The following is a 27,173-nucleotide window of genomic DNA, read 5'->3' as shown; positions in this document are numbered from 1 at the left end:
CTGCATCATGAGACCCAACATAGGGGGGATCTTAGTTATTGACAAATAGAATTTCCTTGGTCCCAGTTTGGTTCCTAAGAGAGACTCTGCCCTCTAGCATGCTCATCAGAATCGCAGAAAAACTCAGGCAGAAGAACAAGTTACTTACAGCTGGTAACATTCTTTCGATTGGATGTTCCTCCCACATATTCCTCATCTTTTGACACATGTTGTCCAGCTTCGGTTGCTTCGGAAAAAATAAATTCAACAGAGGGCGCTGTGCATCGATGGCGTCAACTCAATGTCCCTCGCAGGCCTCCGTCGAGGATGATGTAATCAAAGGCATATATAGCATGCGCATCGCCCGTTGGCTTCAGTTTTGTTTTATCCGTCTTTAACAGAAGAAATTCCTGCAAAACACAGGAGTGACCGTACTCAGCCTTGATGGAACGTAAGCTGTAATAGCACCGGAAATTCTACTGAGGGGTAGGATGGTAGGGCGATGAGGAATACATGGGAGTAACATCCAATCGAAATAACGTTACCAGGGGTAAGTAACTTGTTGTTCCAATGGATTGTGTCCTCCAATGTATTCCTCATCTTTTGACAGACTCCCACAGCAGTATTTGATTTGGAGGAGGGCGTAGAATTTGATTTCATATATTTTTATGGACCGAGTTTAGGACTGCCTTACCAAAGGTACCATCCTTACAGAGGGAAGATTCCAGGCAATAATGCTTTGCGAAAGTGTGGATGCTAGACCACATTGCCGCTTCACAAATGTTCTTAATTGGCATGCCCCTTTGCAGGGCTGTAGAGGTAGGCATGTACCTGGTGGAATGGGCCCTTAAATATTCCCGAGGTTCTTTTCCTGCCAACCTGTAGCATTCTGAAATGGCCAGAATGATTCATCTGGACAAGGTCTGCTTAGAGATATCCTGACCCAGTTTATGACCCATACAGCCAATGAAAGGTTGGTCATCAATGCGTCGTTTTGACATTCTAGATATATAAAAGCTTAACGCTCTACAGGGGTCTAACCTATGTAGTCTTTCCTCCTCCTTGCCAGCATGTGGTGGGGGATAGAAAGAAGGTAGAACAATTTTATAGGAAATCAGAAATTAATTTTGGCAAAAACGAAGGTTTGACCCTCAGCACAAGCCTAACATTGTGGAAGATGGTAAAGGGTGGCCTGGACGAAAGTGCCTGCAACTCGCTTACTCTACGAGCTGATGTTAGAGCTACCAATAAAATGTTTCTAAAGGTTAACAACCTTAAGGGACATGAGTGTAGAGGTTCAAAAGTTGCACACATTAGTAATTTTAGAACCAAATTAAGGCCCCAGACTGGAACCTGGAACGGAGATGGTGGGAACACATCGGTAAGAACATTCCTTTGGCGAGCGCTTAAGGATAGACAGCGCCACCAAGTAGCCTTTAATAGAAAGAACAAAACATCTGGTGTTTTATTCGTAAATGGATCTACATTCTTTTCTCTGCACTAGTTGCAGCATTTATTCCAAAGGCAACAGTACAGAGACTTTGTTGTTGGCCTTCTGGCCGAAAGCAAAACCTCCATTACATCATCCGGGAGGTCCCAATCCTTGCATCTCAGCCTTTCAGAAACCAAGCGTAAAGATTGAGTGGTTTGAGCTCTGGATGGAGAACCCGACCCTCCTCTCGCGAGAGAAGGTCCTCTCTTTGTCGAAGACGCATCCAAGGACAGATGGACACGTCCAGAAGGTCCGGGTACCACGTCCTGCTGGCCCAATCTGGGGCAATTAGAATCACTTGAGGAATGACGGGGACTGGAGGAAACGCGTACAGGAGTGGAAATTCCCAGTCCACTATGAACGCGCCTCCTAGAGCTCCTCTTGGGGGAAATTCCCTGGAGCAATACAGTTCTTACATCCGGTTGGCTCGGTCAGGAACAGATCGACTTGAGGGCATTGACGACCACGACCTCGACTTGTGTTTATGGTTCGAATGATCCTTCGATGTAACATCGGATCGAGGCCTCGGAGACTCACAATGCGGATCGGGCCATTGTCCCAGGCTTGAGGGCATTCAAGACTTAGGGCGAGACCTTTCCTTCCCAGCTTCTTCCAAAGGCGCAGTAGGAGCATGTCTTTTTGCTTTTCGAAAATGTTAAGCATTTCAGCTCTGAAGGCCTCCCACTCAGCCGGAGTGGATTTCTAAGTTGGACATGCAACTCTTTCTGGGGAAGTGTCTGACGAAGAAGTCGATGAAAGTGACGTACGTTGCCTTCTCTTCAACTTCTTCAATGATGAAGAAGAGTGGTGTGAGCCACTCCTCGACCTGGATCACTTGGCCTTCTTCCTCCGAGGAGAGTCGCCTCTCGATTCATCAGTCAAAGGGTTCACAGATCGGGTAGGGGATTTTTGGAGACTTTGCCTACCATCAGCTTCCCCTTCTGTTCTCTCCAGGCCTTTCTAGTCATTGACTGGCACTTGTAGCAGTCGGAGGTGTCATGGTTTGCTGCAAGGCACCACAAACAGATTCGGTGCGATCAGCTAGGGACATTTTGGATACGCAATCCCAATACTTTTTAAAACTGGACTTCGGAGTCGTCAGTGTCGATGAAGAAGACATCTCGATGTCGAAGTTTTAACAAAGACGTTACAAGATGAGAAAGCGCGCTGTATTTCTTTGAAGCAATAGCTGTCGTGGAAAAATTGAACTGAAGCCAATGGGTGATGCGTGTTATATACATGCCTTCGAGGGACATTGAGTCGATGCCATCGATGCACAGCCCCCTCTGCCGAAATGTTTTTTTCCGAAGCAGCTGAAGGTGGACAACATGTCTCAAAAGATGAGGAATACATGGGAGGACACAATCCATTCGAATCAAAGGCTTTTTAACACCCAAAACTAGGCCACTCTTGGGTCTCCCCAGCCTCCCCTTGATTGCAGGCTTCTGTAAGATAGCCCACCCATCTAAAAGCAAGAGTTTCACCATCCAAGTCTCCTGCAATGCATTGGCATTAAAACAGTCAATATCTGCAAACAGACTATCCTCCTCATACAACTGTCAATGTCCCCTGGTGTTCCAGTTCAAGAGCAAAAAGGGTACTGTTAGGGTCCCCTCAAAGTTGTTTGACTATCCAGCCCAGCAAGCCATTCCCAATGCTCACTGTAGTCAGTGGGCCCACCATCCACCCCATTCTGTCCCATGGGAGCAGAGGTGCGACCTCTGAGCACGTCTGTCTGAGCTAAGGATTGACCCACCGGGCAGAAATAAACTTTCCAGTGTCAAGAGCCCCAGATATAGACCCATACCCACCAGGCCCACCTCCCCGATAGTCCAATGCAGGAGGCTTGTTACAGCTCAAGACAAGACATTTGTAGCCAATTTTGAAGAATAGTTGGCTAAACTCGGCTGCATAGTCTGCCATGGTATCCAAGAAAATGTAGACATGAGATTTGACGAATGCAGCTCCTTTGCACTGAAAAACAGTCTTAATTAATTAGGCTTTTATATAGCGCTACAAACCCTCAGGTATCTGAGCGCTGCTTATTATTACCCACGGTGTGTGGTGCTCATTTATCGACCTCGGAAGGATGAAAGGCTGAGTTTGGCCCCGCCGGGATTCGAACCTGCGTTAACAGGCTCTGCACGGGTGTCAAAGCGGGCGCTCTACTCGCTGTGCCACTTGACCGTCTTAATGTCATGACTACCAATAGTGGGGAGCAGTAGAATGGAATGAAACAAATCCAAAACCTGAGCCCGATTTAAGTAGTCATCTTGTTCTTTCCGGAAAAGTCTCTTAATCTGAAGAGCCTTTTCGAGACTTGCAGATTCCTTAGTGTTGCAACCAGGATCCAAAGTGCCCAATGGGGGTGGCAGGTGGCCCACATAGGTTTGAGCCACCCTTAGGTTAGCAACACCAGCCTCAGTACCCAGGATGGTAGATGCAGAGGGGGGGTACATGAGTGATGGGGGCAGGAGTGGCAAAAAGTTGCTTCAAGTTTTATACAGGAACAACATCTTGAGATTGCTTGCCCTAATCTTCTGTTTTTGCAATTAGTTTGGAGAACCCCTTTTTTCTTATTGCCTGGCACCAGTACTATGGAGGCAAACGTTGTTGTGACTGCACTGGCTAGGTGAACCACCGAGGAGTTTTTAATGAACACTGCAGAGGAATCACACCAAGAATCTTGCGGATCCTGGACAGAAAATGATGTCTATATGGCACAGTTGTTCCTGCATCTACCTTTGCCAGTGCAAACTTTGTTTGAATTTGCTGAGCCATCTTCTGAAAAGCCAACTTTTCCCATTTCTGCTGTAGCTTTAGGCAATGCAGGAACAGGGCGGACCGCTTCTTGAGAGTTCGCAGAGGGATTGGAGACCCTGGGGTTGGCCTCTTGAATGGTGGAGAGTGCTATAGCAGAGGGGCCAACGCCTCTGAAGACAGGGAAACATTCCTGCAATCAGGAGAGTTTAGAGTTTCTGAGTCCAAGGCATCAGAGGTCTTTTTAAAGGAAGAGCTTTTTTCAGCATATTGCCTCGCCTGGCAAATAACCTTCCTTTTTTCGCGCAGGTTTAACAACTGGGTCTCCGGTTGTAGTAGATTCCTCAAATAATGATGTAGAAACTGCAGATGATTCATGCGATTGGTTATCCACAGTGGAGACAACATGGATAGAAGAGTCGGAGGGCATCAACCGCTCGAGGTGGGACTCAATTACAACCAAGTTACCAGATTGGGCTGTTAAAGTAGTCTCCAGTAGTTTTGATGTACGAGCATGCGATGCAGTAGCCGGATCTTGTTGCTTAAGCCAAGCCAGAATGTCATCCGACTGAGCAAGAAGAACAGAAAGCAAGTTTTCCAAAACCCCAAACATAGAGGCTGAGTCGCAGCTAGTTTGACTGCATCTGCTGGTCTGAGATTAATTGAAGAAGTTAAGAAAACGTGCCATCCGGCCTGGACCAATGTTGTGAGATAAACTAACCATAGGTTCACTTGAATGAAATTGAGATCAGTCATAGTAGGATGAACCTCCACCGCTACAGCCACCCTATTTTGCTCAGAAATAGGCAGCTCCTTAGTTATATTAGATCTTTGCAGTCATTTAGATCAAGAATCTCTTCCCCACCGACCCTAATAGTGGGTGGAATCTCTGTATCCATAGCGTTAGCTTCACAATGAGAAGGGATTGCACCTTGGCCCCCAACTAGCACCATAGTAACAGATTCAATGAATTTGGAACGCAGGCAGGGGACCGAGGCAGATAGCTCGTACATCCACTGAGAACCAAAATCGACAGATGAAGGGGTGGGCGTGGTTTCATAGTCTGGCTTAGCAACATTTGACTCTGTGCGTGCTGGATAGTAATCAGTAATTTTAGGGGGAGACTTTAAGTGCATAATTGTTTTTAGCACATCAAACTGAAATGTGTTCCACGGAGAGAATTTCAATTTAGCAGCAGAATGGGAGGGAGAAGTTGCACTTGTATTGGCTTCTTCAGAGGTGATAGGCGAATTATTGGTAAGTGTCTTTCCTTCCACTGGACAGGTCAAAGCCAATACTTGGCATCCGTATTAATACCATCGGCGCCAGCCTTGTTCTGCCCGCTGGATTACTGTAATTTGGCGGAGGGCAGAAGTGAGAAAGGGCTGTTGGATTGGGCGGAAAAGAAATAGGCATACGTTTGGCCGTTGCAGCCGAAGTGGTGCTATGAGTTCCCATGAGCTTGTGGCTGCACTTGACCGTTTTACTCGCTTTGCGCCCCCCACCATGACCAGCCCTGAAGCTTTCCGCTTTGTGATCACAGTCAGGAGCCGATAGGGCTATAAGTCTGCCGTGGATACTGAAAGAATGAGCTTACCGCAAAGTGAGTGTGATGCTCCTCCTGCTACAGACTCCAGATGCACAGAACTCAGAACACTCTGCTCACTCCGCTTGCTCTGCCAGATGTGAGGCTTTTGAGTGTTACGCTGGCAAATGCAGCAGATGGCCACTCCTCCAGGATAGCAGCAAGTGAAAAGGTACTCAATTTTCACGCCGGCAGAAAACATGGCAGCAGAGTCCACAACACAAAACACTCTGCTCACTCCGATTGCTCTGCGAGATGTGAGGCTTTTGAGTGTTACGCCGGCAATTTTGTTCGCGATAGCCCTCCAATTGGACTGCAGGGACCCCTTATTATGCCACGAGGAACATCCTTAGTATTAATCTTCAGAAGACTAAAGTGATGGTCGTTGGCACCAATGTAGGCAACAGGAATCCCTATTGTTGGAAGCTGAATTGAGTTCTATTAATTGGTGGATTCCTACCTCAATCTTGGTAACTCCATTTCTAATAGACCCACTCTATCATTTTATGTGAAGGCTCTGTCTTGCAAAGTTGCTAATAAATGGAATGTGATAAAAAAAAAGTTTCCTTTCTAAGAGAGGGAGTCACTTGCTTGAAGGCTACCTGTAGATTTATTAAAGCAGTGTAATACCAGGTGCCCAGTATGCTTTGGAAATTCTCGCAGAAAAGCATGTATTATGGCTTGACAAGATAGAAGGGAGAATGTGAAGAGTGTTTTGAGGGTACCTGTTCAGTACCGGTCGAAGCCCTTACATGCGAGCTGGGCTTACCTCACTCATTACTCTCGGGAAAATGTGTTGCTTTAAACGTTATGCAAAGATTATGCCTGCTGAGGACACTCAGGAAACACTTATGTGTATTATTGCTGGAGCCTGTCATGATAGTAATACTAGCCCTCGTTGCAGGATATAAGGACCCTGGTTCATATTTTCTGTAGGAAATGAGTTTAACCATTTCCATGGAACATGAAGAGCCTCAGCCTAATTTGATGGCGGAATTGAAAAGTAAAGCGTTAGTGTGGGACACAATACATCATCTCGATAGTCTATGTCATAAGAAGCCATATGCACTATATAGTACTCAGCGAATGAAGAGGAGGAAACCTTGGGATGATCTCATTACATTTTGTAACTATGGTCTTTAACGTTTTATTCTATATCTTGGTTTTAACATTCTCCCCTGTAATGGCTATATTGGTGGCAGGTGTGGACTGGCCTATAGGGAACTCTAGAGATTTCCCGGTGGGCCTCTGCACCTTGGGCCTCTTTTGTGTGGTATTTCCAAATTTTCTCATAGGAAAAGCATTGGGCTTGCTGAAAATGTGTCACATGGGGCCACTTTGAAAATTGTTTCCAGGGCCTCTTTTGGTCCCTAGTAATTATTTCCAGGGCCACTTTTAGTTCCCAGTCCTCCCCTGATTGGTGGATGGTCTGGTATTCCTTATGAGGAGAAAAAATGCTGTTTTTGTAAGTGTCAGATAGAAGCAGCTAGGCATTTACGCACGGCGTGCCCTGTTTTGTTGCCCTATCATATTAAGGGCTATATGACTGTGGTTAGTCACCTGTCTATGATTTCCATTGATCAATCTAGGGCTGCAGTTTGTTCAGCTGAATCCTACTGGTGCTGCATATTATATTTGGAAAAGAGTCATAAGGACTCATAGATGGGGTTTTGGGCGGTTTTATGTAACAGGAATAATGGTGATATGAATTGTATTGCTGCTTGTAATATGCAATGAATTGTGAGTTATTATCTTGTACTGAATGTATTTATGATATATTATTATTATTATGTATTAGTGTATTGTTCTAATGAGTTTTATAATGCTGATTATTTGATGATATTGTGATATCATTACCCCATAATGTTGTATGCCGATGTATTTTGTTGTAGTGTTTCGTGCAAAAGGTTTTGTTTAACCAAACGTGCATATTCATTTTTTTTTTTAAAGATACGAATTTATATTGCCTTCACCGGCCATTAAGTTCAGTTTGTTCTTGTAGTGTGCAACACTTACCTGTCCGATGTGAAAATAAAGCCAACCACATCCTTCAAACTTGCTAACAGGATACAGGATCCAAAAGCACACATCTCTGAAACAAAAGAAAGTCAATACATGTAATACTCACTAATATAAACCAAAGTCCCAGAAAAACTACAAAAACGTGGGTGTTCAGAAAAGCAGGACCTTTTCCTTGTGGGGTGCTCAGTGTTTAAAGGTCACAGAACCCTTAAAGCACTGTTAATACACACTCAGTGCTAGGAGGAGGTGGCATATGAACAACTGTGACCACTAAATGACTCCACTCTCTTTTATCCTCATTTTCAAGTAAATCCATGCTGAGTTCAAATGGCAATGGTCCTCGTCACGCATGCACCCCATGATTTCAAAGAATGGAACCTGTCGTTAGTGAATCAGTGAACACGTTTGCTACACTTTGCGCATTGAGGACTAAAGCGTATGGGCACTCACTGAAGCATTAGAGGCCATATCAGAGGGCTGTACTATGTGGGGTTTCAGTGGCTGAGTTTGTCCATGTGTCCTTGCACAGTGTGTACACATCACAACGCAAAGATTGGAATATGGCTTTCAACCCTCCTGTGGGGGGCAGACATGGACTATAACGCCCTGCCAGCCCGAGCCTAGGTAGGTCCGAGCAAGCGAGAACTGTTACAGGACATGACTGAAACACAAATTGGGGGGGGAAACCATTTGCACCCTGTGGTTTATCCAGGTTGCGAATGAGTTCTTTTTCTCTGGAGATTGACTGTGCAAGTGACACCAATCTCCAAAGAAAAAAAAACCAAGATGGCCGTTGCCATAGGGAAAAGGGACTGAGTCCATTTTCCATGGAGGCCAGGAGCAGGTGGAGCTCTGGGACTTGAGCACAAAACTCAGTTCCAGCAAGTAAGTGGGGGAGGGATGGGGTAGGAAAGGGGTTTGGCTTGTTTTAGGGGTGGGAAGGTAACAGGGAAATGCTCCCTGTTGCCTCTGCACACTCAGAAAAAAAAGATGGCGCCACCCAGCGAAGGGCTTCGGATGGCTGGAACTGCGGCCAGAGAATGTACATTCTCACCCACTGTTCCAGCCACCTGATTGGCTCAAATGCGACTTTTACAGGAGGTTAGAACTTCCATTCCAAGCTTGCTGATTGGCTAGAGAGCTGGAAATAAACGCAGGAGACGCATAGCATTCGGGCTTCAATTGGTGGTAAGAGCCTGAATTCCACAATTTCTGATTGTCTAAAGAAAAGAAAACAAGTGTCTAAAACAATGCTTAGCGTGTGGAATTCTTTCTATTAAAACCACAAGAAAAAGAGATTCTCTATATCAGCGTGGCCACAATCGCCCTAATCGCTAGTGCTCTTCTGGCCTGCCCGGAGAGACCCCATGCTCAGTCAGTTATTGGCCCCTCTCTCAAGACTGCCAACTACGGATGACAATTAAATCAAATGTGTTGATATTTCTGAAGAGGACTCCTGATTAGTAGCCACTGGGTTAAGACCATGATTCCATTGGGCATATTTTCTCCCTGACATGTGTTTCACTCAAACGGACAAGCGGACAATCTGGAGGCAAACATCCTTGAAACCTCGAGGGAAAAGATACAGCCATACAGTCCCTGCCTCAAAGCGAGTTAAATGGGTAGAGAAACATAAAATACGGGAATAAGTAACTCTGAATTCCTAGTGCAGCCACTCTTTTCTGTTACTAAGTAGAGAGAATGTAATTACACATGGCGGTGGAGAGACACATACATGCCAACATCCATTCCATTCGGGAGACCCTAGTCCAGTCCTGGTTTTAACTGTGCATTCTGGACAGGCAGTCTTGGGTTTATAATGGTGAAATCCAAGACTAAAAGCCCAAAAATGCAAAGTTAAAACCAGAACTGGACCTATTGCCTCCCGAATGGAATGGATAATATTGGAATGCATGCAGAGGAAAGGGTACTTAATTGCAAAAAATACTTTTTTCCGTAAGACGGTATCCTCCACATATTCATTAGTGATCTTCCCTTCTGCCTGCAAAGTCCTATCAATCACCAATATTATTGCCAGACAGTTGTGGGTCTCTTTTGGAAGGTAAAGCAGAGTGGGTGGAGTGCTCAGCCTCAACATAGTCAAGAGAGCAAAGCAGCAGAGCTTGATGTGGTATCTTTCCTTCACACTTGGTTCTGAGAGTAGAGATTACTTGGACTAAAATCTGCCTTGGAGGGCCTGGTGTTTGCAGAGAGTCTGGCCTGGGCTCCTCATGCAGCTTAGGAAAGACCGTGAGTTGCCGTTGTTTGAAGGCCTGCAAGTAAAGTCATCGTGATGAGATTGCAGGCAAATCAGAAAACAGCACCATGTTCTGACGTCTTCCCAGCACAGTGGGTACAGTGCTTGAAGTAGGACATGGTCCTGACTTGATTGGCAGTGGGCCTTTGCACCCACTTGTGGAGAAACTGTGAGAAGTTCTCACAGATGGGCCTGAGGGCACAAGCTTTAAAATGCCAGCAGATGGTCACAAAATCTCTGCTAGTAAAACGAAGGATGATTGCAAGTAGAAAAACAGTGTAAATAAACAAAGTTTGGGTGCATTCTAAGTCGGCCAGTCCGGTAAAAAAGTGCCGGTATTCATGGATACCGGCACTTTACCAGACCGGACTGCTTTAGGTTTGCAGGTGGGGTGCCCGTGTTACCTTGAGCTGGAGGTTAGCAGGCGCCCAACTGGCAAAAAAAAACATCATTACGGCAGCGTCATAGCCAGTGCCGTAATGATGGCAAATCCCCTCTTGGAGTCCTATGGGACTCCATGAATGGGAATTAACACTGTCCCTCCAGTACCCATAATCCGGCAGCAATACCGCCGGACTGGGTGCCGCAACGGTAACAACATTTGATGGTATACTGGCAGCTCTATTGCCAGGATACCGACAATGTTTTTTTTTTTTTAAAAAAGTTTATTGATTTTTCAACACAAACAACAATACAAACCAAACCGTAGTGCAATTAACAATATTACAATAAAGCATTTAATCATTAGTGCGCACTACCTCCCTGATCCCTCCCCCCTCGCGAGCCAGTTTCCATGTCACATTCCGTATCTGCCGCACATGAGCGGGCCTCGTTGTCATCCGACCCTCCCGAAGCCATCCCTGTCCCAAATATGCAAGATATCAAAGTCCTCCATGCCATCAAAGAGGCCAGTTCCTCCTCCCAAGACATACAACTCGCCTCCTGCCACACTGCTGTCTCGGCCTCCGCCCATTTCTGTAGGTCATTCCACCACACCTCAACCCGTGGCTTGCTACATTTTTTCCAGCCCATGGCTATTCTCCGTTTGGCCAGCACATACGCCAAGTCTTTCAGTTTACACACATGTTTCTGCTTCCTAGGTCTGGAAAACCCACCCAGCAGGCATGCCCAGGCGGTGTCTATGGCAAGCGTGACCCCTTTCTCTCCTAGCTTGCGCGCCACCTCCCTCCAGAACCCCTCGATCACTGGGCATGCCCAGAACATATGCGTCATGTCCGTATTTTCTTCGTCGCATTTAGGGCACGCCTGTCTGCCCGCATTCCGGAATTTGGATATCCGCAGTGGGGTCATATACGCTCTGTGCGTGACATATAGCTGTACCTGCTGCAGTCTGGCATTTCGAGATACTTTCCTGTGGTATCTTAGAGCCCGTTCCCACATCCCATCTCCCATCTGGGTCCCCACCTCGCACTCCCATTCCGATCGTAGGCCTGTCAATTCCTTCCCAACCTTCAACATCACCATCTCATACAACCTAGAGATCTCATGTCCCCCTTCCGTCGTGTCGTATATCCCTTCCAGCGTAACCTCCGATTCGTCTGCCAAGGTAAATTCAGGCCATAGTTCCCGAATTTTCCTCCCCAATCTGTGGTATGTTACATATTGGCCTCCATGTAATCCAACCTCCCCGCTAAGTTCCTCAAACGCTCTGATGGCACCCTCCTGCCACACATCACCCAATGTCACCAACCCCACAGATTCCCAATAGGTCCTAATAATCCCCCTCAGCTGTCCGTCTACCCCCGCCAGGGCAACTAGTGGAATCTGCGGAGAACACGGGAGTGGGTCTCCCATCAGTTTGCATGCTCGTCTCCACATCTTCCATCCCAGCCTCACCATCGCCGGGTACTTTCTCGTAACAGTTTCTGGCAACCAAATGACTTCCTTCAGGAAAAATGGGGCACAATCATGCCCGAATAATCTAAGTTCTGGGGTCTCTTCGTCGGAAAGCCATTTGGATACAAACTGTAGTTGGCTCGCTATGTAATAAGCCTCAAAGTTTGGGAGTCTAACTCCCCCTTTTTCATGAGAGTTCTGCAACTTCCAGAGTGCTACCCTGTTTCGAGTGCCATGCCACAGGAACTCTCTGCAAACCCCATTTATTTTAGCAAAAAAACCCTTAGGGATCATATATGGGATGTTACTAAAGTAGTGTAGCAGCCTAGGCAGAACCACCATTTTAATCATTGCTCCACGCCCCATCATCGCCAGGGGCAACTTCTGCCAGAAACTCATGCATGCGCGTATCTTCTCAACAGCCATCTCAGTGTTACACTTATGTTCTTTCTCTACCGTGTGGTAGACATCTATTCCCAGGTAACGAAACGTGTTAACTGCCCAGGGCACCTGTAGCACCGGCAGCCTCTCTATGGGGACACCCGTATAGCAGCCCAATGGGAAAATGTTCGACTTCTGGGGGTTGACCGCTATGCCTGACAACCTCGCATATCTCCCCATCACGTCCAGGATATACTGTAAATTCTCCTCCGGATGACTCAGGTACAATAACAAGTCGTCCGCATACAGGGATATCAGATGCTTTTCCCTCCCAATCTCAATACCCACAATGTCGTACTGCTGCCGCAGGTACAGTGCCAGGGGTTCCAGGGCCAGGATATACAGCATCGGGGACCAAGGACACCCCTGTCTAGTGCCTCTGCTGAGTTGCCATCTCTCGGATATGATTGCCCCCGTCCGGACCCTGGCCAGTGGAGCACTATACAGCAGCTCCGCCCATCTAACGTATCTTGGACCCAGTCCGTATTCTCTCAAGGCCGTCAGCAGCCACCCCCAATTAACCGAATCGAAGGCCTTTACAGCATCCAACGACACTATCGCCATTTCCCCGTCGCTAATGGATCCCATCTCTATCACCCGGTGGAGGCGTCTGTGGTTTTGGGTGATATTCCTCCCCGGGACATACCCTGTTTGGTCCGGGTGTACCAGTTTGCCTATCACCCTCCGCAGTCTGTTTGCCAGGACAGCCGTTAGTATCTTGCTGTCCTGATTCAGCATAGATACTGGCCTGTACGACCCACAACTATGCCTGGGTTTATTGGGCTTAGGGAGCGGTACAATGACCGCCTCTCTGAGCGATTCCGGCAACCTCCCCGTCTCGAACGCCTCATTGAGCATATCAAGCATCGGGGGGAGCACTTCCGCTCCAAAGGTTTTGTAAAATTCGCTGGGCAGGCCGTCCGTCCCTGGGGTCTTACTAGTGGGTAGTTGCCGGACAACCGCCTCCAACTCCTCCAATGTTATCGGGGCATCTAATTCCTCTCTTTCTTCCGTGCTTATCCTGGGCAGCCCAATATCTTGCAGGGTCTCCAGCATATCCTCCCGGTCACCGCCACCCGGATCCCCGTACAATTCCCTATAGTAATTCACAAATTGTTCGTTTATGCCCTCTTGGGTATCTATCTGCTTCCCATCCTCTCTAGTAATCGTCCTAATCGGGGGTCTCGGGGTTTCTTTCTTATATAGCCATGCCAGGAGACGGCCCGTTTTGTCTCCTCCCGCGTGTTGTCTCTCAATATATTTTTTATAGTTTAGGTTACAGAGCCTCCCCCAATGTTCCGTACACTGCTGTTGCAGTTTAAGCACCAGCTCGTTGTCTATGGGCTCGCTCTTCAACGCCCGTTCCAACTGGCTTTCTGCCCTCTGTAAATCAACCAGGACCCCATTCTGCAAGCCTTTCGATTTGGCAATCGCCACCCCTCGCATCACAACCTTAAAAGCCTCCCACAGAGTTCCCGCCGAATCAACGCTGCCAGTATTGGTATCGAAATAACTAGCTATTTCCTCCCGCATATCTTCCCTGAAAACCTGGTCTTTAAGCGCCTCTGCGCGCAGACGCCACGTCGGGATCCGCGCTCTGGGGCGGCCATATTGCCAACCCACCACCAATGGCGAGTGGTCCGATAGGACCCTCGCTTTATATTCCGCCCTGGACACCTCTGTCAAGACATCCGATGTGGCAAAGATATAATCAAGCCTGGTGTGCAACTGCTGCGGGGCCGAGTAGTGTGAGTACTGTCTCACATTGGGGTGCTTAGTCCTCCACACATCCTCGAGCTCGAAGTCTCGCAGCAGCGTCCGCAGCGCCCGGGCTGCCGGGGCGGGCCTAGTCACTTTATCGTCGGATCTATCCATCCCCGGCTCCAACACACAGTTAAAATCCCCTCCCCAGAACACCGCACTCCCAACACACCAGCTCAGGCTGGCACTCATAGTCCGATAGTACTCTGCCGTGCCCTGGTTCGGGGCATACGTGTTCACTACACACATCTCTTTATTCTCGATTGCCCCTCTTACCATAGCCAGGCGCCCCTCAGTATCCAAGATTTCCTGCCTCAGTTGAAACGGGACATGTGGCGCCACCCAGATCAGTACACCTCTGGCATAAGCCGAGTACGTGGATCCCACCACCGTTCCACCCCACTTTTTCTTTACCAGCTCCAGTTTATCTCGGGTCAAATGCGTTTCTTGCAACAATGCGATGTCTATCTTTTGCCTTCTCAAGTATAGCATGACTTTATTCCGTTTTAGATAGCTATTGAGACCCCTGACGTTCCATGTTAGCAATTTTAGCTCCCCCATAATTCACTGGTATCCTGCCCACTCCCCCCCAACCCACCCCGCTCATCCGTGCCGTCCAGATATCTCATCCAAAATGTACTCCCAGGGCTCGCGGTCAAACTTAAACTCCCCAACGCTATGTACACCCCAACTTTCCCCGCACCCCCCATTCCCCCCACCCGTCCCCCCAACACCCTCCCCAACTGTTGCCCAGCTCCACCTCGGGAACTCAGGCCCCCCCACATCTAGTTCTGGCTGTTACACACAGAGCCCAGTAGGGTAAAGTCGCCCTAACGGCCACTTAACTAAAAAACACTAAATGGGGGTGAATGGACTAGCCCCGAAAGGCTCCTTCGTATAACCACAGGTACGGTGCAAACAGTGCATTGATCATTCAGTTCCAGGCCCGACCTCCCCCGGCCATAACAGTAACTATATTCAAGTCCCATAGTCTTCTGGCTGCACTCTTTATCGTCGTAGCGCACTTAACTCTTATTGCCACCTTCATCAGCCTGGACCTCCGGCTCCTGGGGGCTGCCCTGCATGTCCAACCAACCCATGGCTTCCTCAGGCGACTCGAAAAACAAGGATCTGTTGTTGTGGATCACCTTCAATTTGGCCGGGTAGAGGAGCATATACTTCTTCCCCGCCTCTCTAAGTCTCCTTTTGACCGCTGCAAAGTTCATCCGACTCCTCTGCACCATCATGGTGTAGTCTGGGTAGGCCGTTATGGTGGCCTCCCCCCTCTTGATGGTTCCTCCTTTGCGAAAATGCTCCAAAATCCTCTCTCTGTCTCGGTAGTTAAGGATTTTGGCTATCATTGGCCTGGGCGGACCGCCCGGCGGAGGCCTCCTGGCCAATGCTCTATGCGCTCGCTCCACCGCAAAACCCTGCGACAGCACTCCCCCAGTGATCTCTTGGAGCAACATATTCTCAATGAAGTCCGTGGGGTTGTGACCCTCCAATCCTTCCGGGATGCCCACTACACGGATATTATTCCTCCGGGCGCGCCCTTCTGCTTCTTCGGCCCTGTTCTCCAGGTTGCGCACTTTCTGTTCCAAGACATGCAGGTCGGCCTTGTGTGAGGCGCAATCTGCCGTGTTGGCGCTCCCCTCCTTTTCCAGGCTCTCCGTGCGCTCCGACAGAGTCCTCACATCTTGTCGAAGTAGGTTCACCTCCTCCCGAACTTCTCCCACTTTGAGGTCAAGCACTGTTTTCAGGTCCGCCACCACCATTTCGAGCTTGGCTTCCCAAGCGGTTTTCAAATCCGCTTTCAATTCTGCGAGCGCAACTAACACGTCCTGATTTGGGCTAGCGGCGGCCATGCCGCCTGCAGATGGCTTCTCCTTGCTCCGAGCACTTTCTGGGCCTGGTGGTGTCTTGGTAAACTCATCCAATGTGGGTTGTTTCACTTTCTGTCTGACGGATTTATTCGCCATTCCACCACCACTGTATGTCGCGGGCCCGTACACTCCCGCCTCACCCCCACCCCGGGAGAGAGGAGCCCACCTTCCGCTCGCAATGGAGCGAGTCGCTTCTCCCGCACCAAGTGTACCTCCGCAGTCACTCCTTCCGCCACTCGACTGGGTCCCTACCAGCGAGTTCCTACACAATGTGGGCCCTCCGTCCCAAGGCTGCCGCTTGACCAGCACGCGATGCTCCGGCACCCAAGGCGGGTGGTCAGCTCGGGTGGGTCCTAGTGCCGACCACTGACCGTCACTGTCCAAAGCCCGTGATAAGTAATCGGTGCCCACCGAGACTCGCCGGTTCTCTCCCAGAGGCCATTCTCACACTTCACAGCTTACTTTGCCACCGATCACTACGAGAATGCCTCTTCATCGCCCCGCATGTATCTCCTCCGTTGTCCGGCATGGCCGCCATCTTCCCTCCGTCCGGGCCGTGACTCCCGGATCTTCGATCGCAATTTTTCTGTTGTTGCCGGGCTTACGAAGGATTCAGCTCCTCAATATTTATGCAGCATACATTCATGGACGGGTTCCTTCGTTCCTGACTCGCGAAAGTTAGTCTCAATGCACTTTTACACAGGATAAATGCAGGATCTTCAGGAGCTCTTCCAAGAGCGCGTCCTCTCACATGGCTTCCAAGCCACGCCCCACCGACAATGTTATTATGAGACCGTTTGATCATATATGCTTTTCCAACAGAGTTAAACAATAAATGAAGAGGGGTCCTGGTGGTGACGAGTATTGTGGGGGAGACCAAGACCTATAACACAAAGGATACTTTGCAAAAGCAGACCCACCTGACAGTTTCCATCTTGAAATGAATTCTTAATGTATTTTGTTTTTAAATGTTTGTGGCCCCCACTTCTTGGTAAGGAGAGTATTGAACAGATCATGAATCTGGGATGGATCCCTTGCTCTGGAAAGCCTGCGCACAGTTATCGGAACAGCGTCACGCCAGGAGATCGTGTATCGGCATCCCTATGGCAACCCCTTTTCTTTCCCCTGACTTGTCACCCCTCACTTCTGCTTCAAATAGGCAGGCGGCCATGAACAACGAGAAGCAGGGACTCGGTGTGGACGGAGTGTGGCTCAAATTAATTCTGTTGTCTGGCTTTTCTCTGTCCAGCTCCTGAAAGTAGATTGAGCGGACAGATGGACAGCGAGTGGTGACAGCTTGGATCCAAACCCTTCTTTAATTGAACCAGCTGTGTGGATAGGCTTTTCCACAATGAGCACCAGCTCTGGACCTGGAATTCAGAGTGGAATGGTGTAAATATACCTACAGACCAGCCCATGTGGCGCTTCCTGCAGTTTCATATAAAGGCAAATGCTTTTTGTAAGACTCCCATGTTGCTTTTTATAGGGGATATTTTCTGGACATGATGCCCCTTTTGTATCATAGCTGTGGGAGTTGTTAGAAGGTAGAGAAGGTCGGACTGGGTCATACAGAAAAATGGCACAGGCACCAGGGAAAAAGTGACCCACAGTCAGAAATGGTAATTCATTATTACTGTGACAGGCAGTTTGAGTAGCCAAAGGGGAGTTCTTTGGTGAAAGGTGTTGCAAACTGTGATTTTTAGATAATTGTGTACTGTAATACTGGTCAAAACCACTAGCTGCACAGTCAAGTAACTCATCAAACTGTCCCCCTTTGGCAAACATACTGGTCCACTCTGATCCAAATAATTGGGCCACACATTGGAATGTTGGGCCTTCACTTCGGGAGTCACCCTCTTGCCCATTCTGAGCCTGAAGCTAGGCATCTAGCGAAAGGTGGTAGCTTCTCTGCATTTGCCTTTTTTATAGGTGATAGCAAGGCTGCCAGTCAAAGCAAAGTCCTTCGTACAGACAACGTAGAATATCAGATTTCTTTTTATAGTCCAATAGCGAGGAGCTTCTTCTGCCTACCTGGTAAAGTGACAAGGACAAAAACAGAGTGAAATGTCCTAATTCAATTAGAATCCGCAAAGAACTTCTGAAGGTAGCAGGAGGGTACATCAGTCCACCTTGCCTCTATATAGAACCAGTTATTGCTCTGAACATGAAAGACCAACAAGTGTAATCTCTGGATGGTTCAAGGCAGTCACCGCTTGGGCCACTGTCTACCCAGTAAAAACATCTGAAATTACAGAATCTGTGTGTTCAAACCAAGGCTCTTCCTGGAAGGAGAAAGCAATGCATGGACGCCACTGAGAATGTGGCCCATACATTGGGTTATTAGCAGTAAGGTTAAACAGTGCAGATAACCTGGACTAGGTATCAAGGTAATCCAAAGCAGTGACCCATTGGCTCCACCACAATGACAATGAAAGGCTCTACATGTTTTGGCTAAAGTCCTCTGAGGCTCTCCTCGTGACAGCAGATGATGTTTAAAACATGTTTGCAGGTGGCAAATCCCAAAACATAGAATGGGAAGCGGTGGTGAATAAAGAGGTAGCCCTTTAGTACCTGTCACTATTAACGCAACAGCAGCAGATTTCTTTGCTTGTTCGGCCAGTCCTGCTCCGAGAGCATTGCCCACTCGGACGCTGACCGCTATACTGAATCCGAGGGGCATCTGAAAAAGAAAGGATCACATATTAGGTCAACTGACAACAGGCCTGAGAACCCACACAGCATTTTGACATTAGATCCGAACTTACAATCCTATATAATGAAGAGACCCACCCTGGTCTACACAAACGCACCAACTTTGAAAAGGGAATTTAGTCAATCTTACCTAAAACCAGTGGAAGCACCCAAAACGTGGTTAAGTCATAATATTACCGGGTTCTACGAATGTGGCATTTGTAGGCTATGCTTGTACACTAAAGAATGTAAACATATCAGGACCAATATTAACGAGGAATCGAGAATATCCAATTTCATTAAATGCAGATAAAAATGTGTTGCTTACACTACAGTGTGTGCGTGTGGACTTCACTATATTGGAAGCATGATCCATCAGTTTAGGATCCCGATAGGTGAACATGTGAGCACATTGAACAAGGATGACCTGCAATTTCCCTTGTCTGTACATTGGCAAGAGTGCCACCAAATGGACAGTAAGGCTGACATAAGATTCACAGGGTTGAAAACAATACCGAAGAGCCAGAGGGACGTGGGGGGCGGGGGGGCAGAGAACAAGCACTAAGGAGGGCAGAATCGAAGGCAATCTGTAAATACAGAACTGTATGTAAAGGCCTGAATACAGATCACAAAATGAGCTCCTTCCTGTGAGTGCTGATATTAGATGTGACCAGGAACACCTGTAAATTGCTGATGTGTGTTGACACAAGTAGGGATTTTTTGCTTGTTTTTCTGCTTTTAGTATTCAATGTCAAGACATTTCTGTATTCCGCAATCTTTATTATGATTGTGAGGTGGAAGGGTTCATGGATCCATGAAATGATACCTTATTTCAATAACTTGAATATCAATGAATGTTGAGAAACGTTTGGTAAACTTATGGAATCGTATTGAAAAAGTTGTCAAGCAATCCAGACAATAAAGAGTAGTGTTCTGCTTGGCTGACTGGATGGTGTGTCCACCACCAGTGCCCTATACCAGGAATGAGGCTCTTTGATATGATATGGCGCGCCTGTACACAAGTGTTTCTCACCATTTCACAAAGTGGAATACGATTAAGGTCAGACACCTAATTGTTTGCAGTTTTCTGTGTCAACATGACTTAAATACTAGACAAGTTTACAAGTTGCTAGAAGTACCTCTGTGCATGGTTACTGATCACCACCGTCAGCACTTGTATTTTGTGTACATGTTAGGCGAGGATATGGTACTGGAGTATTGGATGAATGAGTAATGGGCATTGTAGTGATTGATAACACGTAGGAGTATCAACAAGATAAGCTATACAGGACAAGTTCCCTCCATGGAAGATAATGTACATTACCATGATGTTATTTTTTAAGAGCTAGTGGACATGGTGAAACTCACTTTGGCTAATATGGAGTGGGTACGAAACACAATGCTTAGTAGACCAATGGTATATTGATAAAAACGTTTAAGTTGCTGTGTTGTTACTAAGAGCAAGTGTATAAACAGGGAACGTGTATGACTTACCACGTCTCTTTTGCAACATAATTTGGTGTTCCGTTGTGGACCGTGGAAGAATCGCTCACGGAGGGACATTGTAGACTGTGAAGCTCTGTTGTAGTGTATATGTACTTTAAAATTAAAATAAGAATAACCTCCATCCCTTGTGAGAGGTAAAAGTAGGTCTTTGCACTTTTGCCAATTTTTCATTACCATTTGAAATAGACAATAAATGGTTTTACACTGTACAGTGGGGTGACCCTTTTGAATGTGGGTTAGCAGGCCAATATTGGAATTGTAATACAAAGTACGAGCAGGTTTGTTTACTAATACAAAATGCGAAACGGAGGGGCAACACCGTGTCAAGAACGTGATAAACGTTCTGACATCATGCAGCGAATAAAAACAAGCATTTTTTGTAAATAGTGGTGCTAGAACCGCCACGGATTGCCGCATCTTACTCCAACTGTGCCAGAGAAGACAAACAGACTCTCTATAATTGTGAGTATCTTTCACAAAGTCACCTCTCAGTCAGGCTTAATGGCACAGACCATGAATAGTGGATTGAGGCCACTTGCAATTGACCATTTTCTTTGCATCAGTTATCTCAATTTAAGATAAATCTATTACATTTAAAGATCTGATACTAGTCCGGAGTCTAAGGACTGGTTATTTTAGGAGGTAAGGTTTTTTCTTTTCAATGTAGGTGTCCAGGTGGTGGTGCACCGACACAATACATCAATAATAGGATAAATGGTTACTATAATTATCGATTTCGCAGGCCAAGTCATTTGTTGTTCCAAGACAAAGACAATAAATGAAATTCTAAAGAACGTGCACATTAGGATGTAATGACAACGGCCACTCTTTTTCAACTCTCTGCTGGCGGTGTATTCCTTCCTTTTATAGTGGCGCACCCACAAATCCCTTATAATAACCATTTCAGGTGACATTCTACTTGAGGATTGTATAAGTGAAAACAAATTCATATAGACTTTTCTTCAGAGAAATTAGAAGAGGATCATGAGATTTGGTTCTTGTAATTAAGGTATTATCTTTCATTGACCACTTCTTCAGTTTGGAACACAGTCCGCTAAGGGTAGAACTTTGAGCAGTTGCTTAATTAATTTTACAGGCATTGATGACATTCAGGATTTTAAGAAACCCTTCGGAAACTGAAGAGAAAGGAATTGGGTTCATTTTGGACCAACATAACGGTCATTATATTATCCATGGAGTGATTTACCCTAAAATGTAAAGCACTTTTCCACTAGACAAATGAAGAACTATATGATAGGGAACCACCTTGGCAGTCTCTTTTCTTTCTAATAAAGACTGCGGGTTGGTGTCTTGGTGATGGACGCATGGCCATGGTGGAGGTAGCAGACACTTGAATAAATAGGGTGATTAATTATTAGGAATGGGCATAACAAATGCCCAGTGTTCTTATACCATGTGATGCTGACATAGAAAAGTAACATGAGCCTTTTGTGTGCTTACTCCCTGCCCCTGGTAACCGCGCAGGGTTTTATGATTGATCGGCTTTTTGCGAATAATTATGGATGTACCTGTGCATATGGATTCCGATTTCTAAATTGGTGATAATGAATAATATGGAAATCTTTATGTTACTGAAATTAATATCTGTGGTATTAATGTAAAAAATTGGATTGGATCAATGGTCCAAAAGCCCAGATGAAGACCTACCTGTACAGGTCGAAACCCGTGTTGGCGGCAACCTAGTAAAGAAGAACATGTATCAAAAAAGGGTTGAGCACTGTCTCTGTGTTTAATTATGTGTTAAAACTACCAGCTATGGATAGAAACATAGTACAGTGATTTCATTTATAATAGAAGTTAGGGCAGCAAATGGTCAATCATTTTCAAAATATGTCATTTTGTATGACCTAGCACCAGTGCATTCCTTTATGACCAATGCATGCTTATCACCCTGATTCTTAATCCTTGGTTACCATTAAAGTAAATTGAATACAACTTTAGGTATTGAGTTCGATAAAGTAGGGGCCCAATCCTGTTACATTTCCCTACATCATTCATATCATTGGGGACTGTGTCTTATACTCTTGGTGGACAAAATGAACAGTATTTGTGACTCATTGACTGCACTCTTAGGGCCCGACTCATGGAACTATCTGCACCAAAAATCGGAACTTTGCATGCGAAACTGTGTGTGAAATCCTGTTTGTCGATTCATGGAATCGACTGCGTGGCACTTTTACATACTTTGCAGGGACTTCGCACAGGCTTGGCACGTCACTACGAGAGGCCGAGTGACTTCCGTAAGACACTATGCAGAATATAGGGATGGCTTGCGCAGAGGGCAGGCTAGGGGGCGGAACATGGAAAATGAGGAAGAACAAGGCAAAAAGTGGGTGTTATGAGGGATGGCCCACAGGCAGTCTATTGCCTGCCCACTATTGTGTGGAACAACACATATTCATGGATCTAAGCACGCAACCTCTTGGTGGGGAAATGGCCATGCAAAGCCCTGATAATATCAGCCACCTGAAGGCAGGCATCCAGACACTTGCACATAGGATTCACTCTGCAGGAGTAAGATTGGGTGTTGGATTTAGGGATGCATGTACACAGCCGTAGTTCCGATCTGACTTAGGGGTGCGCATATGCAGTGTAGCAGGGTGCAGGAACAGTTTACTGGGGTTCACCCGCCGATTTTCTGGCTTTAACCGGGTTACGATAAATCGTATGCATGTTGTCGTGGTGCCAGTAACAGTTACAGGGGACCCCATGCAGGGTCCCCAAGATGCAAGCTTGCTTGCGGGGGACCCCACACACTGTTTGAAGGGTGTGTGTATTCGTGCCCAGGGATGCGCGCAAAGGTAGCTGTTCTGGCTGTTTATGTATTGCATGGGGGCATGTCGGGGGAGTTGTTGTGGCCCGGGAGGGGGCGAGTTCAGACTGAAAGCACTGTTAAAATGCAGGTTGGGTGCATACTTTGATGACTTTCCCTTATTCCCACCATCGTTGAGATTGATTTAACCCTGTAATGGATGGGTTATCAAAGACTGATATAGCCATGCAGTGTGTCAGCAATTGGAGATCTTTACTGCCTCTAGGACTTGGCAGTGAGCGGGATAGGTCTGATTACGACATCTTGATCAGTGATGGCATCCCTGTATTGGCTGTGCCTGCAGCCGCCTTCAGGGACAGCTGCCTTCTAGAAGATGGATTCTCCACATAGTCTGTGACAACGAGTGGACAATCCTGGTGCATCTAAGCCCTTAGTGGTTAGCTTGGACAGTTTTACTAGACTGTTCTTGCCAGGGAGGGCTTGTCATTGCAGTAGTGAAGCCTGCAGCTGGTGTCGAAGTCCATGTCAATGAGTAGATAAAGTGTGTGTCTCTTTCTTTGATGTGAGCAGAGTATGGGGTGTCCTGGTCAGTGAGGGTGTCTCTGCTGTGCTGGAGCCTGCAGATAGTGACAGCTGCGTTCTCTAATATTGATTTACCGCACAGTCTGTGACAGCGAATCATTAACAGTTGTGCACCAGTGCTTGGAGGAGCGATTGTAGCTCTTGTTTTGTTCGCTGATGGGAACGGTCAAACCTTCTGTTAGTGTTGGATAATGGATATCTCTGCAGTCATTAGCAAAGGGGATTGTGTGGCTTCAATGCATTTGGTACTTTATAGATAGGCAGAGCAGACGTTTCCAGTTTTGATGCTGTGGTGGGTAAGGAGGGGGGCCTCTAAAGTGTGGAACCCTGACTAGCCTTTAGCCATCTGAATGGTGGTCCTTGGATCTTCAGAGTTTGCCCAAAGTTCCTCAGATTTGGAGGTTCTTGGTGGTGGGGATATCTGCAGTGGTGAAAACAGTAGTTGTCAGTGGCTGGAGCTCCCTGACTTGTCTAGTGTAGAGGATTGGGATAATGGCCAGACGGCAAACAAGAGGACACTACACCTCAACAACCATATCACATACCTCAGCCAAAGCATCCTAGCACTGTGGGCAGACAAGGTCTTCTTCCTTGACATACATATCTTGATTCCCTTAAGACAAACCCTAGAAACTCACATGTATGCATAGCTCGGGGTTCTTCTAATTGACATGCATCAACACAAGAGAACAGCCATCTTGCACTTTCCCTTTCATCCTGACTACCCAAACCCCACGCACTCTCTTTTAGGGCCACCAGAGTGAATTAAGATCAAGCAAATGGAAGTGCTGCATGGTATAAATACAGGGGTGGTCTGGGAACCAAAGGAGGCCCTGGAAAATGTTTTCACAGTAGCCCCCTATTACACATGTTCAGCAAGCCCAACCCCTTTCCTGTGAGAGCACTTGTTAATAAAATAGACTAGCACATAAAAGATGTCCTGGGTGCAGAGGCCTACCGGGAAATCTCCTGAGTTCCATATAGGTCGGTCCACCCCGGTACAAATATTCATAACATAACATACATGAAGGACCTTGAAACATAAGAGCAAAAAGGCAAATACACATTCACGCAGTTGTTAGTGGTTGGCAACCAATTCCCTTTCAGAAAGCATACGAGTGAAATGTCAAAGTAGTTCCTAGAGTATGGCCTCATTCCATGTTGGGGTTATTCCTGGCAGTGATAAAAAACGAAAAATTCTGTCAATTTTACACTCATTTTGCGAGTGGAAATGATTTGTGTACTGTAGTGGTGCATAGCCCTACTCCACTTATTTTTAACACACAAAAGGGTGAATTCTGACACTTTCAAGCAGTACATGAAACGTTGGTGACAATGTGGTTATCAAAAATGCACATCTTTACAGCGCCTTACAATGTCTCCTGGGACACCTCTTGTTCCCTGTGTGATAAGGCAGCATGTGTATTTCCCATCTGTATGGGACAAGTACTTTAAAAAATGGGCAGATTTTTAAGGTGGTATTTCCTCTTGTAATAGGGCAGTATTTACTGCTGGCTTTATTCCCTTGGGAAACCGCAGTTGGTATTTGTAATCCTACCTGTAATTTGGTGGGTGCTGAAAATATTGACTGTTTCAGCGCTCACCAGCATCCCTGTAATGAGGCCCTTCTTGTAAAAGGATATAGCAGGAATAAAAAAAAATAGATAAGCAGGTGAGGCTGATGAGTTACAAAAGACTCTCACTTTTAGGCAGGATTTCTTTTGGCTCCATCGCCAGGGAGCTGGGGACAGCAGTCCACCCCAATTCCCCCACACTACCTCTGGGGTAGGTCTGGATCTGGCATTGCCCTGATATGCTGGTTACCCCCAGGTTCAGAGGGGTCCTTGCCCCTCTCCCTTGACACGGTAAGACCCCTGACCCTATCACTTAAGTTTTTTTTTCTGAAGCAGTGGATCCTTCATAGATTCACATACTCTTGTATAGACTATATTTAGGAAGTCAGAATGCAAAATGGTCATGAAAAAAGGCATAGCACATGGATGGAGGGGGTGAATGATCGTGTCCTATTGGAGAAATGTTTTGTAGAACTGCTTGGCCAACCTTTATCTGCTCTCTGGCCGCTGTGTTCATGTTGTGCTGCTTCTTGAAGGTGCGGGTTACTTCCTACTTCGCTGCTCGGCATATGTCTCCAGGAGAACAGTGGCAAGCATCGCCGTCGTCATTACGATGGCTCTGCTGGAATGTGTTCTGAGCCTTCCAGAAGAGGTCTTGCAGCTTTCTTGTGTCAACATTCAATTCAGGCCACTGTCCATCTAGTTATGCCTTTCTGGTGGATTAATTTTCCTGTTCGGTTTGGTGCGAACGGCACCAAGCGTTGAGTGAATTGACGTATCACCTTGATGCTATTGATGTAATACTTGAAGTGCTGTTTCAATCCAGAGTGTTCAATGACCTTTCATCTACTGACGTGAGATTGGCAGAAATAAATGTCAGAACAAGTTAGTTAACATCAAAGGTAATAAGTACCTACGGTAAACACTTCGGATTGCTGTGCAACACCGATTTATTCCTGTTGGCAGAGTCTCCTGAATGGTTCAATTATATCAATTGAATTATATCTCCAACTCTCGTTGCTGTGGTAATGACCAGTAGAAAGGCGGTCTTTCAAGAGGCCAACGCAAGGTCCAATTCATGCCTAGGTTCGAAGGATTGCACCATTGCCCCAGTAGCGTTGCTAGAACTCTATTAAGCTCCCATGCAGAGGAAATTATCTTGATCAGCTGGACCTCCTGAAGAGACCTTTCATGCATACTTTAACTATGTGTTTAGAATAGAGCAATGTAGTCCTGTGACACTTGGTGTAACATGGAATTGGCACCAAATTGACCTTGATGGATGTCTGAGCCAAGCAGCTTAACACAAAGCTCAGCAAGTAGGGTAACATCTGATGAGGAATGCTTTCAAATGGACAGGAAATATGCTGAGGTTGATAACAGAAAAAAATAATTTAGATATTAAGGACCCGATTCATAGAATAAGGGCAAAGCCCCGCAAAGTACTCTGTGCTTAAAACAACTGTGCGCGCAACTGCACGTGAAAGTCACTTTGCGCATTCCGCGTATTCATAGAATGTTTACCGCAAAGTAACCCTATGCGCAACTAGCGGCCAGAACGACCCGCAACACGCCCCCACGCAAAGCAAATCCAGCCACATTTACCAACCTTTCCACCCACCTCATCCGCGAACTCGGGCACCTCAGCAATACTGCGTGTCGTCTCCCCGCAACCAAGGCAGCACCCCTGCAACACTGCATAGGGTCCCCATAACTGCACCCCGACAATATGCGTTGCATGACTCGTAACTCAAGTCGGCCCTGGTAAATCTGCTTGCGAAATCCCAGTAAACTATGGCTGCACCCCGCTAATCTGCATAAGCTCATCCCTAACTGCAATCAGTACCCCAACTGCGTGCCCACACCCCTATATTCCTGATCGGTCCTTGCCTTTGCGTGTTGCTTCCAAAGCGATTGGGAGTTTGCGCATACCTTCATGTGGCGGTGAGATCGCGAGCTTTGCGTGCTGATTTCCCCTAAGTGACATTG

The 27,173-nt window shown here is 46.7% G+C and overlaps 1 protein-coding gene across 1 annotated transcript in view; it reads right to left on the bottom strand.

Moving 5' to 3' along the window:
- LOC138488293 (multidrug and toxin extrusion protein 1-like) overlaps positions 1 to 27,173 on the bottom strand; it is an 832,142-nt gene that overhangs the window by 106,615 nt on the left and 698,354 nt on the right. Inside the window, exons 11-12 of the mRNA XM_069615176.1 lie at positions 18,609 to 18,717; positions 7,833 to 7,908 (exon numbers count right to left, since the gene is read on the bottom strand). Of these exons, the coding sequence (XP_069471277.1) occupies positions 7,833 to 7,908; positions 18,609 to 18,717 (185 nt within the window). The remainder of the gene's footprint in view (positions 1 to 7,832; positions 7,909 to 18,608; positions 18,718 to 27,173) is intronic.

Source organism: Ambystoma mexicanum, chromosome 9, assembly GCF_040938575.1.
Source record: "Ambystoma mexicanum isolate Mex_15411 chromosome 9, UKY_AmexF1_1, whole genome shotgun sequence".
In the NCBI taxonomy this organism is placed as follows: domain Eukaryota; kingdom Metazoa; phylum Chordata; class Amphibia; order Caudata; family Ambystomatidae; genus Ambystoma; species Ambystoma mexicanum.
Note: the sequence above shows the minus strand (reverse complement) of the source record. Positions and strands in the feature narration are given on the sequence as shown.